The 16,641-nt window shown below is 39.0% G+C and overlaps 1 protein-coding gene across 1 annotated transcript in view; it reads right to left on the bottom strand.

The window, feature by feature from the left end:
• The window catches only part of cubn (cubilin (intrinsic factor-cobalamin receptor)), an 82,441-nt gene that overhangs the window by 54,517 nt on the left and 11,283 nt on the right, over positions 1-16,641 (bottom strand). The window contains exons 12-22 of the mRNA XM_085172218.1: positions 14,306-14,498; positions 13,785-13,903; positions 13,361-13,595; positions 11,740-11,921; positions 11,320-11,482; positions 8,660-8,850; positions 6,064-6,220; positions 5,588-5,763; positions 3,185-3,350; positions 2,391-2,616; positions 664-794 (exon numbers count right to left, since the gene is read on the bottom strand). Coding sequence (XP_085028344.1) covers positions 664-794; positions 2,391-2,616; positions 3,185-3,350; positions 5,588-5,763; positions 6,064-6,220; positions 8,660-8,850; positions 11,320-11,482; positions 11,740-11,921; positions 13,361-13,595; positions 13,785-13,903; positions 14,306-14,498 — 1,939 coding nt within the window. The remainder of the gene's footprint in view (positions 1-663; positions 795-2,390; positions 2,617-3,184; positions 3,351-5,587; positions 5,764-6,063; positions 6,221-8,659; positions 8,851-11,319; positions 11,483-11,739; positions 11,922-13,360; positions 13,596-13,784; positions 13,904-14,305; positions 14,499-16,641) is intronic.

Below are 16,641 nucleotides of genomic sequence, written 5' to 3'. Positions count from 1 at the left end.
TTGAAGCCAGACTGAAGTATGCTCAGGAAACCTGGAGAAAGATGCTAGAGGTGTGTTCTTAGATTAGATGACAAACAACTAGCTCTTTGAAGGAAGAAGGGAAAGGCGTGCTTCCCAAAGACCCGTCCCACAGTAAAACACAATGATAGAAGTATTATCAGTGTATCTAGGAATCGCTTCAAGGTGGAAGGAATCGAGAAGAAACAAGGATATGTGACGAAAGAAAACATCAGGCAGTCACCAGCAAACTGAGCCTGCGTCATCACTTTATCTTGATACATGACAATGGTCCAGAACATACATTGGTTTTCATAACGTACCACCTCCAGAAGACCAAAGTGAATAAAAAAAAACATCTGTGGGATGAACTGAAGACCCAGGTCAATGCCAGAAGCCTATAAAACTGGAGGCCTTGTGAAAAAAGAAAAATGGACTGGGATTGCTCAAGAGATGTGTGTCAAAAGACTTTAGGCACTTATCCAACAAAAATGGTACTATTTGCATTAGGAAGCTAATAATTTTGAACCTGGTAGTTTTTGATTGTGGGGAAATACTTTTTTTTCATTTGTGTGCAAAACTTTTAATATGTCAATAAAAACTAGGATGTCTGGAAAAGCTGTGTTAAAAATTCTATGCTCTGTTTTGGGAAAGATAACCATGTACCTGTGGTGGCATTGATGGAGATATAGCTAGCAGAGAATCCTTCTGTGTTTAAACTTGAGTCAGACACAAATAGCAGGGTCAGCTGGTTGTCAGTACTCATGATGGATGGAGGCACTGAGCGACCACAGTACCTGCACATACAACATGCAACATGTAGACAAATTTATACATGTACCTTGTACCAGCATGTACAAAACAATCCAAACCTTTACAAACCTAATTGCTTTGTAACTTAAATGTAGTTTGCATCATTCTACAAATCAGAATGAGAAGGATAAAAAAAGCCTCTTTTAAAGCTGTAAAGTAAAAATACCAAAACAAAACAGCATTGTTATAGTAGCTGGATAATCAACACATCCATAACAATGCATGGAGTGACAAATCATACAAAGCATCCTTTGAAATTAAAGTTCATAACAAATTATTATTATTCTTCTGGAAGAAGACATCCTCATTTTGATTTTTGTGGCATTGTGTTACTGAAAACATGAGGCCTTTACTGAAAAAGAAAGAAATATATATTCATCAAAAATCTTCTTTTACTTTCCTTCTATACAAAGATTTCCTTGAGTTCTCCTCCTTCTCTTCTACAAAGGGTAATTTGTTGAGAACAAAATGATTTAAGGGTCACAGTCCTGGGTTGGTGACCCAGCGGTTTACCTTTTTCTGTGTTTTTGTCATTTTGTATTATTATTTATGTTTTGGTCCTCTGTGTTAGTCTAGAGTTATTCTATTGGTGGTTTAGATTTGTTTATTGGATTTCCCCCATGTCTTTGACCTCTGTGTCTCCCTCGCTGTGTCTGTGTTTGTGCTTATGCGTGTACGTGTGCCTCGTTTCCTCTCCTTGTGTTTCACTCCATCATGTTTATCTGTTTCCCCAGCCCATCACGTCTGCCCTCTTTCTCTCTCTCCCTCATGCTCCCTCACTCCCTCTAGTCTGCCACTCCTCCACTCCCACTTCCTGTTTTAATGTGAAAGTCATGTGCCCATGTTCGGTGTGTCTAGTTAATTTGTGTCAGCTATGTTTCCCTGTGTGTCTCTCTGTGTGTTCAGTTTATCATTTAACAGTATAGTTTTGTATCGTTTTGCCATTCAGCAATAAAGCTGTGTTCCTTTGAGTTTGAGTCTGCGATTGGGTCCTTTCCTGCCTGACATGCATTTAGAATAACACTAAAGCACTAAAGGTTGAGATTGTTTTGGGAAGTAATTTTCCCACTGACACAAGCCTCTCAGTATTTTATATACTTTTTTTTTTATTATACTCAGTCTGACTGTCCCACCATGCAACTTTCCCAGACTTTTGTTGCTAAAATGATTTTTTACCCCCAAAAAATGTTTTATTCACATTTTACATAGCATCCCAACTTATGGTACCGCTTTTTGTGACTTTTTATTTGTCTCTATGTAAAACAAAGAATGAATCAGGCTTACTTCTTTAAATTAACTGTGAAGCTAACAGTTTAGCTTAGTTGGGATGACTTCTAAGACCAATACCAACTTTTGCGAGTTCTCAAATTTGTTATTGCTGAATGTTCTTGACAAAATGACCTTTTAACAAACATTAATAATTTTATTCCTCTTCTGTATAAATATACAACTGTATGAATCATACAATCATCATCATTATCATTATAAAATCAACATGCACACTTGTGTACAAATGTTGATGCAAAGTGGTTGTTGAGTGCATATATGTGCAGTTGTGTGCGCATGGTGTCCATGTGTACCTTCCAATCATGTTTCCGGTTTGCACTGTGCCGTTGTCGTAGACCTCCAGATAATCAAAGTTACAATTAGCATGGTACTCTAAGTTGAATGACTCAAATGTCAGCCGAATCAGGTGGCCTGGGCTAACATTGATGTACCAGGTACAATTGGCACCATGGGGGTAGCTGCTGGGATGACCAGGGCTCGTAATGGTGCCAGAAGGACTGGTCAAGGTGTCACCACAGCCTGGATTATGGAAAAAAACAAATTAGAGATCAACAGACTTTTGAGCTTGAACTTTCAAAGCTTAAAGACAGGTCTGAAACAATTGGGACTTAATGTCATGCTGTGCCTTCTTTAAAGTTTTAAAGGTTTCTGCTAGCTGTTACTAAATATCAGACTGTATTTACACACATATGCTGCACAAGTCAGTTCATCAGTTATCTTAAATGGGTTAACAGCAGTTTCAAATACACACTCGGTTATAATAAATTCATGAGCTTACATTACAATTAATAAAATCTTATCTTATTTACAGTGAATGAACTTGATTACAAAATTTCCACATTTCTGTCAGTATCTGTTTACTCACAGTCAATTCTTGTGGGGTTTTTGAGTGTTTTTTTCAAAAGGGAAAGAAATATCATCCAGACAAACAAACATTTTAAGAAAGATCAATTTAAAAACTGAGAAAAAACAAATCCTATAAAAGCCAAGAGATAAAAACTTAGCAAATTGCCATCATATCTGGTGATCTGCAAAATATTTGTCACTTATAAGAGTACTCAATGAGAAACATTGATACTTCTCTCACCCTCTATGGCAGAGTCATAGGCTGCTTCAAAGCCATGGTTGCTGACAGAAGAGTCAGTGGTGAATTTGATGTACATAGATTGCTGAGTAGACTGAAGCCTGGGGGGAACCTGAGCACCACAAAATGTCCCCAGCAGAGGAGAGCTTGACGTGGCTCCATCCCTGACCTAGAAACAGGACAAAGCATCTGCTCATATAACTGATCCACTGCCACGAGTTCAAGTATGAATAACGCACAAGCACTGTTACATTTATAGGTGAAATATAAAAGCATTAACTGCATCAGTGCCACCAGAGAGAACTACTCACATATATACCTCCCCCCCAAAAAAAACCATTATTTATTATTATTATTATTATTATTATTATTATTATTGTTGTTGTTGTTATTTAAAACAATTTATGGTACTGAGCTTTACAGATGTGATGAGATTTTGTTAGTGATAGCTGTAACCAGTAGGGGTGCAACAATACTCGTATCGATATTGAACCGTTCGATACAGTGCTTTCGGTTCGGTATGCATGTATCGAACAATACAAATTTTTTAATTTTATCAACTTTTCTTCTGACGATGCTGTCTGTGTTGAGAGCTCAGTGGATCTGTGTTCGACTACTCCGCCTAGGCTGCACTGTCGAGCGCAGATCCACTGAGCGCAGCGCAAGCTAGCAAGACAGAAGTTAAGCTCGTTGCAACATGGCAAATTGAACCTCCCCCACCCTCATTCAGATCTGGCCTTTAGAACTATTTTGGTTTTCATGTGACGTATGACCCTGAAGGTAAGCGCGTCATGGACAAAAGTAAAACAGTATGTTGGATGTGCCACGCAATGCTCAATTACATGGGTGGGAACTAGTGCGTTAGCGCAGTTAGCTCGTTAACGTGTTGACGCCGTCCAGCCCCACGCACGGGGCGATCCGCGGTAGCTCGTTAACGGAGATTTGCCGTGTTGTGGCGTTAACGTCATTTCAGATTAACGCTGACAGCACTAGTGGGAACACAACGAATATGACTGCACATTTACTCCGACATCATCCTCGTGCAAAGACAAGTGGAAGCAGACAAAAACAACAAGCACGCATGCTACAAACTTTACCCGAGTCATTTAGACAGCCGTTAGCACATGATTCTCCTTATGGGGACCTGATATGTTTAATATGCTGCTGAGAATATAGCCCAGAAGAAGCGTATAGTATAGCTTTTATTTTGGAAAGAGCCATTTCTCTGTAATAAACTCTCTTTTCCAAAGATGAGTGATTTCTCGATCAGATAGATTTATTATTTTATTACTTTGTTGTTTCAGCAACATTAAATTTAAAAACGGTACTTTTGAGTTAAAATATATATTTATAATTTTAATAAATGACAAATTAAAAAGGTATGAACATTTTTTTGTATTGAAAAAATATCGAACCGTGACACCAAAGTATTGAACCGAACCGAACCGTGAATTTTGTGTATCGTTGCACCCCTAGTAACCAGATGTGAATTTTTAACATTTAAGTTAAATATAGCTGTTTACATGAGAAAGGAAATTAAGGTAAGATGGTGTAATGGAGTAGGCAATCTCAGCAGACCACAAAGTATTGATGTATGGAGTTGGTTGTGGTCACTCACTAATCCTTAACCCATATCTGAAATCATTTCAACAAAAAAAAAACCCCACCTACACCTGGAGAATGGAGAACGACACCCCACATGGGCCCCCAGAGGAATGGCCCACTCCCAGCTTAGGTCTTCACCCTTCCACTACCTTCCACAATGTGCTGCCCCTCCACCCACTTAAACATGTCCCTCACACTAAACCAAGTGAGGTGTGAATTCAGGAGGCAACAGGTCCTGATGTGTGAGAACCTGAAGGACAAGCTCCAGTACACAGGTGGACCGTCATCTCACCATGTCACCATGACACAAGAACTGATGTGACAATCGTCATGCAACACCCACAACAAAAGTGAGCATAGAAACAGCCTAAGATGTCATCCCGATTAAGCCTAGATTATATTCCATTCCAGGTATTTAACAGTTAATCACATTAATCACACCTTCATATCCATAAATCAGAATTTGAACCAGGATTTCCTCGTAATTATTGCAATTATTGAAATGTTCATCTGTTTATATTTTTGTTTTGTGAATGAATGAAAATGTTTCTTGTGGTTTCCTCTGGATATGTTTTATTTGATGTAAAATAATATCAGTAATGTTACTCATCTATCACTTTTTAACATTTTCATTTCCTTAATGTTTTTATCACAGTGAAATAATATAAATAACCATAATAATAAAAAAGAAGACGAACAATAGGAAGATAAAGAAGAAGACAAATAATTAGATTGTTGTGTGCCGTACTCAGAGTACTGTTAAAATATCTAACTGTGAGAACTAATATAAAATTAATTTACCTCAACATAATCATATCGACAGGAGCCTCCCTCAACGTCAAATGACAGGAAGTCAAGGGTGACCACATAACCCTCTGGCTGGTTAATCACCCATTCACAGACCTTACTATGGGGATATGCATTGGGGTGGTAGGGAGAGTGAAACTGCCCACTCCCAGATAAAGTACCTCCACAAGCTGGAGAGAGGGAGAGGTAATGTTTAGTCAGTGGCAAGTGGAGTTAACGTTGGAACGTAAATATACATAATTACACACACAAATATTTGATTGAGCAAGTCTGCATAAAATTTATGCTTTAAAAAAAACTTCAAAAAAATTATTTTCATGTCACTGTAAAATATTTTCTGTTATAGGCAAGGTATTATCCCAGCAGCTTTAATTCTAACTGCCAACTAAGAGAAATGTAAGTGAATATTCTTAAACAAAAATAGCATAAAATGTCATCAAATATAAAACATATCACACTACAAATCTCACCAACAGTATAGACAGCCCTAAATCCAGCTCGACTGACTGAGCTGTCAGACTTGAAGCGAATCCACAGGACGTTTGAGGATGAGAGAACAGGAGCTGGCGGGGTGTTTCCACAGTACTTCCCTATTAGAGGATCAGTCTCTGTTCTCCCATCACGGACCTGAAAAAAAAGGAGGTGGAACAAGAGGACAGAAGCTGGAATGTTAATCTGATAACAACTCTCTGGCGAGCAATGGTCTCTAAAGTGTTGTGAGAGAGTATTTACCCCACCCTGATTTCTTATCTGTTGTGTATTTTTCACATTTACATGTTTCAGCAAGAAGTGCAGTCAAGCTTTTGCAGTAACTGGTAATTGCTGTGGAGGAATTTTGGCGTACTCTTCTTTTAAATTGACCTTTATTAACCACATCTTTTGGAAAACTAAGTTCTATTTCATTTGCCACACCTCGACCTGATTACTACACACACAAATATAAGAGACGTTATGATTGAGCAAGTTACTTCTTTCTTATCAGACATTATAAGAGCTAAACGAATTGGTGGATATTTGGTCTGTTCAGATGAGTCTGTATCAACTCCAGACGGACAGTCTCATCAAGCATCTGATTAAGATCTTCATGTAAAAGTCCTCTTCACACACTAAGGTTAATTGTGGAGTTCCACAGGGTTCAGTGCTTGGACCAATTAGGGCTGGACAATATGGCCTAAAATCCATGTCACGGTATAATTTGAAGCACGTGCAGTAACGATATATATCGCGATATATTATTTTCTTCTGTATAACGTATTTTCCACACTATAAGGCACACTTAAAATCCTTTAATTTTCTCAAAAATCGAGAGTGTGCCTTATGTATGAATTCTGGTTGTGCTTACTGACCTCGAACCGATTTTGGCTGCAGAAATCTGTTAAAAATGTTTTAGTACAACTTTGCTGCTTGATGGATTGTCAGAGCATTACGGGTGCCGTAGTCAAGAGCTTCGCGGAGTAATCTGGGTCCAAAACTCCGTCCGCTTCAGGTCCCAAAGTCAAACGAACACTGAGAGTTAAAAACGGTCTAAATTCTTTAATCTTTAATAAAATCATCAGCGTTGCTGCTTTACCAGGTTTAACAATTAAGTTTAACATCCATGAAAACAGAATTTATTAAATTTAACGGAGTTAAAGTTAACAGGAAGTTAGCTCGCTAGTTTACACCTAAACATTTCATACCATGTTCTGACTGAGAGATTTTTGAAACTAATTCAAACGTACAGCTCTGCTACCACTTCAACATAAATGAAGACAGAAAACTAAACAGCAGTAGCGTTTGCAGGGTTACTGAAGTTGGACTACCTGGTATATAATGTTGTGCTACGTGATTGCTAGCGACACAGCTATGTTAGCATAACATTAGCACAGTGAAGCTGGAGGATGAACGCCAACTTTTTTTCCACTCGATAAAAGTTAACGTGAGGGATTCTGGTGGTTAGAGACAAATGCAATCGCATAGCAGGATGCTATACACGGGCCAAACTTCAGTCAGGAGAACAACTGAGATTATTCATCTACAATACGAGGTTAGTTATTAATATACTGCAACAACATGGGAACAGAGCAGCTGCAGAGAATTCAACATTAATGAATCAATGTTACGGAAGTGGAGGAAGCGCAGTTTTTGGCTTTCCCATATTTCAAAAGTGCTTCATCTCTTTGCTGTGACTGTCGCCCGCCATAATTTGCAGATGATAATGGTTGTAGCCGCTGCGATGCTTTCGACCAAAACAGGCGTAGCTTGATGACATCATCAACATGTGCTATCGCGGTAGAGCGGTATAGTCAAAATCTCTATCGTTGGCCAAATTTATATCGTTTCTATCGTATATTGTTTATATCGCCCACCCCTAGGACCAATTCTGTTTACATTATACATGCTTCCCTAGGCAGTATCATCAGAAGGCATAGCATACATTTCCACTGCTATGCAGATGACACCCAACTCTATCTATCCATGAAGCCAGATAACACACAACTGCAAGAAAGTCTCAAAGACATAAAGACATGGATGGCCTCTAATTTTCTGCTTCTAAACTAAGATCAAACTGAGGATATTGTACTTGGCCTTGAAAATTTTACAAAGATTCTTACTCTGGACAGCATCCAGTAACACTGTGAGGAATCATGGAGTGATTTTTGACCAGGATATGTCCTTCAATGCACATATTAAACAAATATGTAGGACTGCTTTCCTCCATTTGTGCAATATCTCTAAAATTAAAAATATCCTGTCTCAGAGTGACACTGAAAAACTAGTTCATGCATTTATTACTTCTAGGCTGGACTACTGCAATTCCTTATTATCAGGAAGTCCTAAAAACTCCCTGAAAAGCCTTCAGTTATTCCAAAATGCTGCAGCAAGAGTCCTGACAGGGACTAGAAATAGAGAGCATATTTCTCCTGTTTTGGCTTCCCTTCATTGGCTTCCTGTTAAATCCAGAATTGAATTCAAAATCCTGCTCCTCACATACAAGGTCTTAAATAATCAGGCCCCATCTTATCTTAATGACCTTGCAGTATCATATCACCCTATTAGAGCACTTTGCTCATAAATAAGTCTTACCTCCACGTAGTCAAAAGCACAGCCACTGTGACTCTCAAGATCCATGTCAGTGAAGTTGAGGGCCACCTGCCCACCTTCTGGCAACCTGATCAAATAGATACACTGGCGGTTGTGGTTATAGTTGTTGGGCCAGTTGGGGGAAATAATGACGCCCTCACTGTCAGTGAATGTTCCACCACAACCAGGGTCGCCTAAGAAAAAACATGCACAAAGAGTTAGAAGCACAACACAATTCACAAAGCAGGATATTGACACTGCTAGGAATAATCAAACCAAGCATCCAAGGATTGCATTGCACAGATAATACTGTTAATAAATATGATAATGATAATAATGACAACTGACAATTACAGCATTTATCCAAACTCTGTACAAATTGTAGGCACACAAAAATGCAAAAACATTGAATATATTTTTCAGGATATACAAAACATAAAGTGCTAGGAAAATCACCCTTATTGTTTTTTTCTCAAACAGGTCCAGATCACATAAAAGATGGCATCCTTAACTATACGCAAGTGCAATATGAAACTAAGGGGGCCAAAAGCCCCATGGGAATAATGCGTCTCAAAAAGTACAACTGTAAGGATGTTTCTCAGTCCAGAACTGTTCCCTCTACACTAAAATATTTCATTTCATTTTAAGTTCCATTATTTTTCCACTTAGCTACAACTTAGCTTAACATGAAACAAATAATTTTGACCAAATATAATTTAAAAAAATGGATCAGAACTACAGCATGAAGGACACGAGATGGCAGCAGGAGAGCATACATCACAGCAAAAATTTCTGGCACAACTTCACCTGCTTCCAAGGTGCATGGAGAGGATGAAAGAATTCACAATGCAGGAACTCCAGCAACACAACTTTAATAATTGACCAACGCGTTTTGGCTTGTGGCCTTCATGACCCTGATGATGGCCACAAGCCGAAACGCGTTGGGCAATTATTAAAGTTGTTCATCTTCCCTTACATATATACTTACATATCTATATTATTGCTAATATATATTGTAATATATCTATATCATGGCTAAAGCACTTCTGGATGGATGCAAACTGCATTTCGTTGCCCTGTACCTGTGACATGTGCAATGACAATAAAGTCGAATTCTATTCTAATTCTATTCTTAAGTGTTGCTGGAGTTCCTGCACAGCAGGAGAGCATACGACAGTCAATTATGCTATACTACTGTATCAGAAGTAATACAATTACTAACAGGACAGTTGCAGTTGGTTAATTTTTGGGGAAAAAAGAAAGCAGGGGATTTGCTAATTTCACGGACATGGACTGCTAAATAATTGCCCTGATCATGCACGGATAGGGTCCAGAGTTCAATGTTGTCTTCCCTCTGTTCCTCTGTTCTCACCGTTCTTCAGCCATTTCGTTTTGAAGCGCATTGCACAGCATGTGAAACTACTGTCACATTATACAGCAAAGAAACAGACACCAAATTATTTTGCAGCTGGTATTACAGAGCAAATCTAGAATTAGGTTACATTTTTATCACATCTTCATCTGGCCTTGCAAAGAAATCTCACTCTTCAAGAATGCACTCTTAAATCTCTGTGATGCAGCAGTAACTGAAGCCCAAAACATTAAACATGCTGTCTTTCTGCACAACAATTTGGCAGCAAATCTGGCCTTACAATAAGTGCTAAAAATGGTTGCAAGCAATACGTAAAAGGTACATATTTACAGTTTCTTCAAGATCTTAGGGACAAACATCAGGCTACAATTTACTGTTTCTCTGTTTACATAAGCTAAATGAAAAGCGTTTAATACAAACAACAATCTGTCTTACAGTCACGGTCAAAATTACTGGCACCTCTGGAATTTTTCCAGAAAATGCACCATTTCTCCCAGAGAATTGTTAAAATTACAAATGCTTTGGTATACACGTGATTATTTCCTTTATGTGTAGTGGATCAACACAAAAAAAAGAAGAAAAAGCCAAATTTGACAGTGTTTCACGCAAAACTCCAAAACCAACATTTGATTGCACGCCCTTTGGAAAAGATAACTGTCAATCGCTTTCTATAACCATCAACAAGCTGGTTACGCCTCTCAGCTCGAATTTCCGACCACTCTTCTTTTGCAAACTGCTCAAGGTTTCTGAGATTTGAAGGGCGCCTTCTCCCAACAACAATTTTGAGATCTCTCCATTAGTGTTCAATCATATTTAGATCCAGACTCATTACTGGCCACTTTAGAACTCCCCACCGCTTTGTCTTCTACCATTTCTGGGTGCTTTTAGAGGCGTATTTGGGGTCATTGTCCTGCTGGAAGACCCGTGACCTCTGACGCAGACCCAGCTTTCTGACACTGGGCCCTACATTGTGCCCCAAAATGTTTTGGTAGTCTTCAGATTTCATTATGCCTTGCACACAGCCAAGGCTTTTTTGGAGTTTTTAGAATTTTTGGAGTTTTGCATAAAACACTGTCAAATTTGGCTTTTTTTCTATGTATTTTGTGTTGATCCACTACACATAAAGGAAATAAACATGTGTATAACAAAACATTTGTAATTGTAACAATCTTGTAATAATATTGTAACAAAGAAATGGTGCATTTTCCGGAAAGATTCCAGTGGTGCCGATAATTTTGGCCATGACTGCATACACTTAACCAAGCAAAACTCAGTATGACTGGTTTCTTACTTGGTGATGTTGTGTATGTAATGTGGAAACCTCGGTCAGAGACAGAGAAGTCAGAGTGGAAGTGAATCCATGCTGCTGGGCCAGTGGTCTGTATGGGGGGTGGAGATGCAGTACTACAGTACTTTCCTAAAACTGGATCTTCAGATAGAAGGCCATCCCGAATCTATAGCATTTGGTGACACAAAACAATAGAGGAAAAACTGTAAGGATGAAAAACATAGTAGTAGTTTCAGCCTAAAATAGCAAACTGTAGCAAACACGAGTAAGACGGAATAATTTCATTGTTTTCATTTCAGCAGTATGGCTGCATTTAACCCTGCTTTACAGAGTACATAGGTATGTGGGACTGTCCCCGCAAACATCGACACACAACACAAAAACATGCGTTCAAAGTGAAATGGGTAATGTGCCATTTCTTACCTCTAGAAAGTCAAAGTTGCAGTTAGGATGATGTTCAAGACTTAGAGTCCCGAATGCAAAAGTAATGAGAAGGCCGGGGTCCACTGTTACTGTCCAGTAGCAGTCCCGACTAGGTGGGTAGTTTCCAGGATAACCAGGTGAATTAATGTTGCCATAGGGGGCAGTTAGTTCCTCTCCACACACTGAGATTAGAAACGGATTTAAATAAACCAACATTATTCATACAACTGTTGTTTTCTATTAACTTAACAGGAAAACATTGTTCATTTGCACACAATGTGCATATGAGTCATAAAATGTAAGTATGATCAAATAAATAAAACACAAGCTCCCATGCCTAACTCAGTAATAGAAACCAAGATCTCTCAAATTTATAAATGAGACATACTGTAACGGACCAGATTTATTAACCCTCCGTGTCATATCAAACACCTCACTGGGGCTATGTCCACACCTACCCGGATATTTTTGAAAACGCAGATTTTTTCAATGCGTTTGCACCTTTCGTCCACACGTAAACGGCGTTTTCGGTCACTGAAAACGGAGATTTCTAAAACCTCCGGCCAGGGTGGATATTTTCTAAAACTCCGTTTTTGCATTTACGTTTGGACGAGAAAAACGGAGAAAAGGCAGCGTCAAAGGTGTGCGCCTTTTTTGACGTCACACTGTGCGCCACGTTATTGTTTCGGTGAAATGAATTTCTACAATACTGTTAATTGTACTCTCTGCAGTGTTTAAATGTTCATATACACACACAGTTACTGTCCCTCCACACATACAACTCGTTCTGCTTCTATGCCCCAGCTTTGTTTACTATTTCCCCAAGAGGCTTCTAGACTTCTGATTGGCCAACATTTCTGCATGGTTAGGAATATAGCGCCACCTGCTGCTTTGGCATGTTCCTAGCAGCGTTTTCCTTCCTTTCTGCCTTTACGTGTGGACGGGATTATTTTTTAAAACGAAAACGGAAAATCTCCGTTTTCAAAAATACCCGTGTACGTGTGGACATAGCCTGGGTCTTAAAAAGTTACAGCCAGGATTTACTAAAAAGGCATAGCGTCAATTTTGCAACTGGAATTTCAGTTATAGAGCACAAAATATTCTTAGGAGAAAATTTAAAGGAATCACATAAATATGATTTTCTACGGCCTGCAGCACACAAGTCAAGACACTGAAAAAAGCTAATCTAATTTTGTGTGGTGTGGGTGTTCATTTATTTGAAATGATAAGGACTGCAAGAAGAGGGGTGATGTAATGTAAATATGACACATACATACATTTTTCATCATATGGGCATTCAGTTACAATATGGATGTCATTTTAAAAGACAGCACTGTAAATGTAAATGCTGTGCTTAGCTTTTTGGTTATCAACTACTAATTAAAAGTGTAACGAAAACACTCACAAACAACTTTGCTCATTTATGACCCACAAATTTGCCATTAGCCATTACTGAAATGAGCTGTCTGCGTCTTTGTTATTTATTTATTTAAATATATAAATTAGTTTTTTCATTTGTTGGCACATTTAATTGCAATTGCAACCTCATGCCAATTTTTTTCCTGCTTCAAGCTTCAAAATATTTCAAATTTCAAAACCAAAACACTTGAACTGTACTGACCTGGGTCCTGAGACTGCCAAGCAACTGTGAAGCCACCGGCACTGACAGAGTGGTCAGAGCGAAACCAAAAGTACAGAGAATTATGGGAGCTGAAGAGCTCTGCGGGGCTATTTTGGCCACAGTATTTTCCGATCATGTAAGCTGAAGCACTCTCCCCGTCGTGAATCTGAAGGAAGTCAAAGTTGCAGTTGGCACTGTTCTCCAGATCAAAGAATGGAAAGGTAATGCGCAGGATCTAGAAGAAAAGACAGAAACATTAGTAAGGGCCAAAGATGTGCAAACATTTAACACATTTCACTGCACCACCATATTTAGTACCACCTCACAAACCCAAATCATGGAAATATGAAATAAAACAGAACAAAACAAACAAAAAAACTTTTTTTTTGTCTAGAATTTCAATTTGAGAGGAACAGGAACACACCTTGTTTGCATCAGTGCGGATCACCCATGCACAGCTGACCTCGTGATCATATTCATCGTGACCTGGGGTGTTAGGATAACTGAAGGAACCAGCAGGGCCAGTCAGGTACCCGCCACATACTGCAACACACATTCACACTGGTTTTTAACCTTCATATCGTCCTTGGGAGAGAAGCTAGCTTGCATGCTGCTGAAGTTTGAAATCATCTTCACTGGTTTGCGATTATGCTTCTTAAGCTTTAACCACGCACCATTTTAAAGGACAAGTCATGTTAACGTAGTTTGAAGCGTAAAGCTACGATTTATCTGTGTAATAATAAAAACAAAATAATCCACTGTAGTTCTATTTCTGTAATATAAAGTGAGTCACTCGGCCACAGACAGATGATGAATAAATGTATTTCTGCACTTTGCAGCTCATTTTCTATGCTCCCGGCGTTTTCCTCTCCGTGTCACATTCACTCTCCTCTCCTCATCTGTTTTCAGTTTATCCACACCCTCTCAGCCCATCCTTCCCATTACCTTGCTGAGGAGTCTGACAGAACGCGCCAGTCCATTGGGTGGTGCAAGTACACGTGAAACCATTAACGCCGTCGGTACACGTTCCTCCATTCTGACAGGGATTGCTTGAGCATTCATTGATATTCTGGTCACAGTTCACGCCTTCCCAGCCAGAGTTGCAGTTGCAGATGTAGCCAGGATTTGAGGTGATGTCCTGTGGTAGCATAGGTTTTATGTTTGCAAACGGATTTGTCTTTGTTTTCATATCAAGGATTTATTAGGCATTCAAAGATTCATTCAGTAAATATAAAAACACATTTCAAATAAATATGACACATCAAAAAAAATTTAGAAAAATCTCTCGTGGTACATTTTATTTCACTATAGAGCTAGAGGAGCCTGATATCTGAAGGCTCTGGCTCACATTCTACTTTTAAAAACTCTAGGAACCAAAAATACAGTGCACCTGGAAAACATTCACACATTTTGTCATGTCACAGCCTTATTCCAAAGTCGATTCAATTTATTTATTGTAATATAATATTTATTCTTTTTATATGTTTAAAACTGTTTTCCCGGCTAAACAAAGATTTTCTAAATAAGTGCAACACCTTCTCCTCTCCAGATTATGGGTTGTCTGTTTTAAGGTGCGTGTTTGTAAGTAATACTAGACAGTCGAACATCTCTCACTTGTTGCCTCCTTTTTCAGAGGAGCCATAGTATCCAGAGAGGACGTAATGCTATTAAGAAAATAATCAACCTCTGTGCGATTAAAGTTTAGGCAGCTGCTCTGCACTGTGGTGGCATGTGGTCCTGAACAAGATCACTGCCTTAAACTTAGTTACATTCTCAGAAAGACAATTTATTCTGCAGTGCTGTATAGTCTATTATTATAAAAATAAATCCTGATCAAAAACAGAACCTGGTCTGACAAAAGAGGGTTTTCAGTTTCTATACCATATGTCAATATCCAGAGTGTGATTAGGACAATGAATGGGATCATTTATGTTTTGAAAGAAGCCAACTGGGTATAATAAAATGCAGTGTTGAGTAGGGATGGGTACCGGTATCTGTCATAAACGGTAGTAACCAGACCGAAAAGCAGCGCACATTTCGGTGCTTTATTTCGGTGCTTTTTTTTTCCTGAGCTGTGATACACTTTAGATTCTAGCCAATCATTTTACGTTTCCGAGGATAGTAGTCGGGCCCAGGTACGTACGTTCTTTTAGAGCAGAGCTACAGATTAAAAATGCCCAAGACGAATCGGTCAAAAGTCTGGCTGTACTTCACAGCAAAATATGCAAACTCAGCAGCCTGTAACAAGTGCTTTAAGCTGATACTGTGATACTGTCAAAGGAGGTAACACCTCGAATCCGATGAAACACTTGGCGACGCATAGCGTTCTTTTTAAAAGCCGAGAAATGCACCGTATTTCATAGCTTGCTGCGAGACCTCACACCGAGCACATCTACTGCGGGTGTGGTGCCTGTTATCGGACCCCGAGTTTGCAACATCCCCCAAAAACCCAAAGAGGAGAGTCCTGGCCCCTAGCCCTGCCAGTGTAGCAGAAGTGATGACGGATGATGATGCAGCAGCAGCCGTTCTTCTCTGCGTGAGTAGCTTAATGTTGTTCGTGTGTAATTTACGTTGAGTAGGCTAACCACGTTATTACATTAATGCATGTAAGGTGAACTAGCAAACATCATCATAGCTACATGCGGCTGTCTTCTTGTTTGATGGCAGATACTCCCTTCACCCTGGACAAAAAGGCTAAAATGACCAAAGAAAAAGTGGAAAACAGTTAAACATGAGAGGTTTTTGGACAAAGTTTAATTTTTTTTCCATTGTTTAAGCTGCTTCCAGCCAAGAGTGATACCATATATGCCCCTATAGCTGCAGAAAAGGCTAACATTGTTAATCTTTTTACAAAAAAACAGCTAAACATGAGAGGTTTTTGGACAAAGTTTGTGTTCTCCATTCTTTAAGCACCGGCACCGTTTCAAAAGTACCGGTTTGGCAACGGTATCGGATAAAACCTAAACGATACCCATCCCTAGTGTTGAGTCATTTTCAACATCTCCATGGATGATAAATCACCCAGAATAGTTATTTCACTTTTTTAATTTTCCAGTGAGAAAGATTGCATCTTCTCCTCTGCATGTGCTTTGAGGATTCAGACTCAAGGTCATGATTCATTTATTTATTTATTTATTTATTTAAATCCTGTCCTGTCTGGCAGCTTCTGCAATCAGAATTATGATATGAATGCATGTTGTGCCAAACATATTTTGCTTTTCCAAGACACATCTCGGCGATATCAGCATGCCCATCCCGGCAGGAGAAGAAGCGAGGCCATA

This window comes from Neolamprologus multifasciatus, chromosome 9, assembly GCF_963576455.1.
Source record: "Neolamprologus multifasciatus chromosome 9, fNeoMul1.2, whole genome shotgun sequence".
NCBI classification, from domain to species: Eukaryota; Metazoa; Chordata; class Actinopteri; order Cichliformes; family Cichlidae; genus Neolamprologus; species Neolamprologus multifasciatus.
The sequence above is the reverse complement of the archived record's forward strand: the minus strand, read 5'-3'. Positions and strand labels throughout refer to the sequence as shown.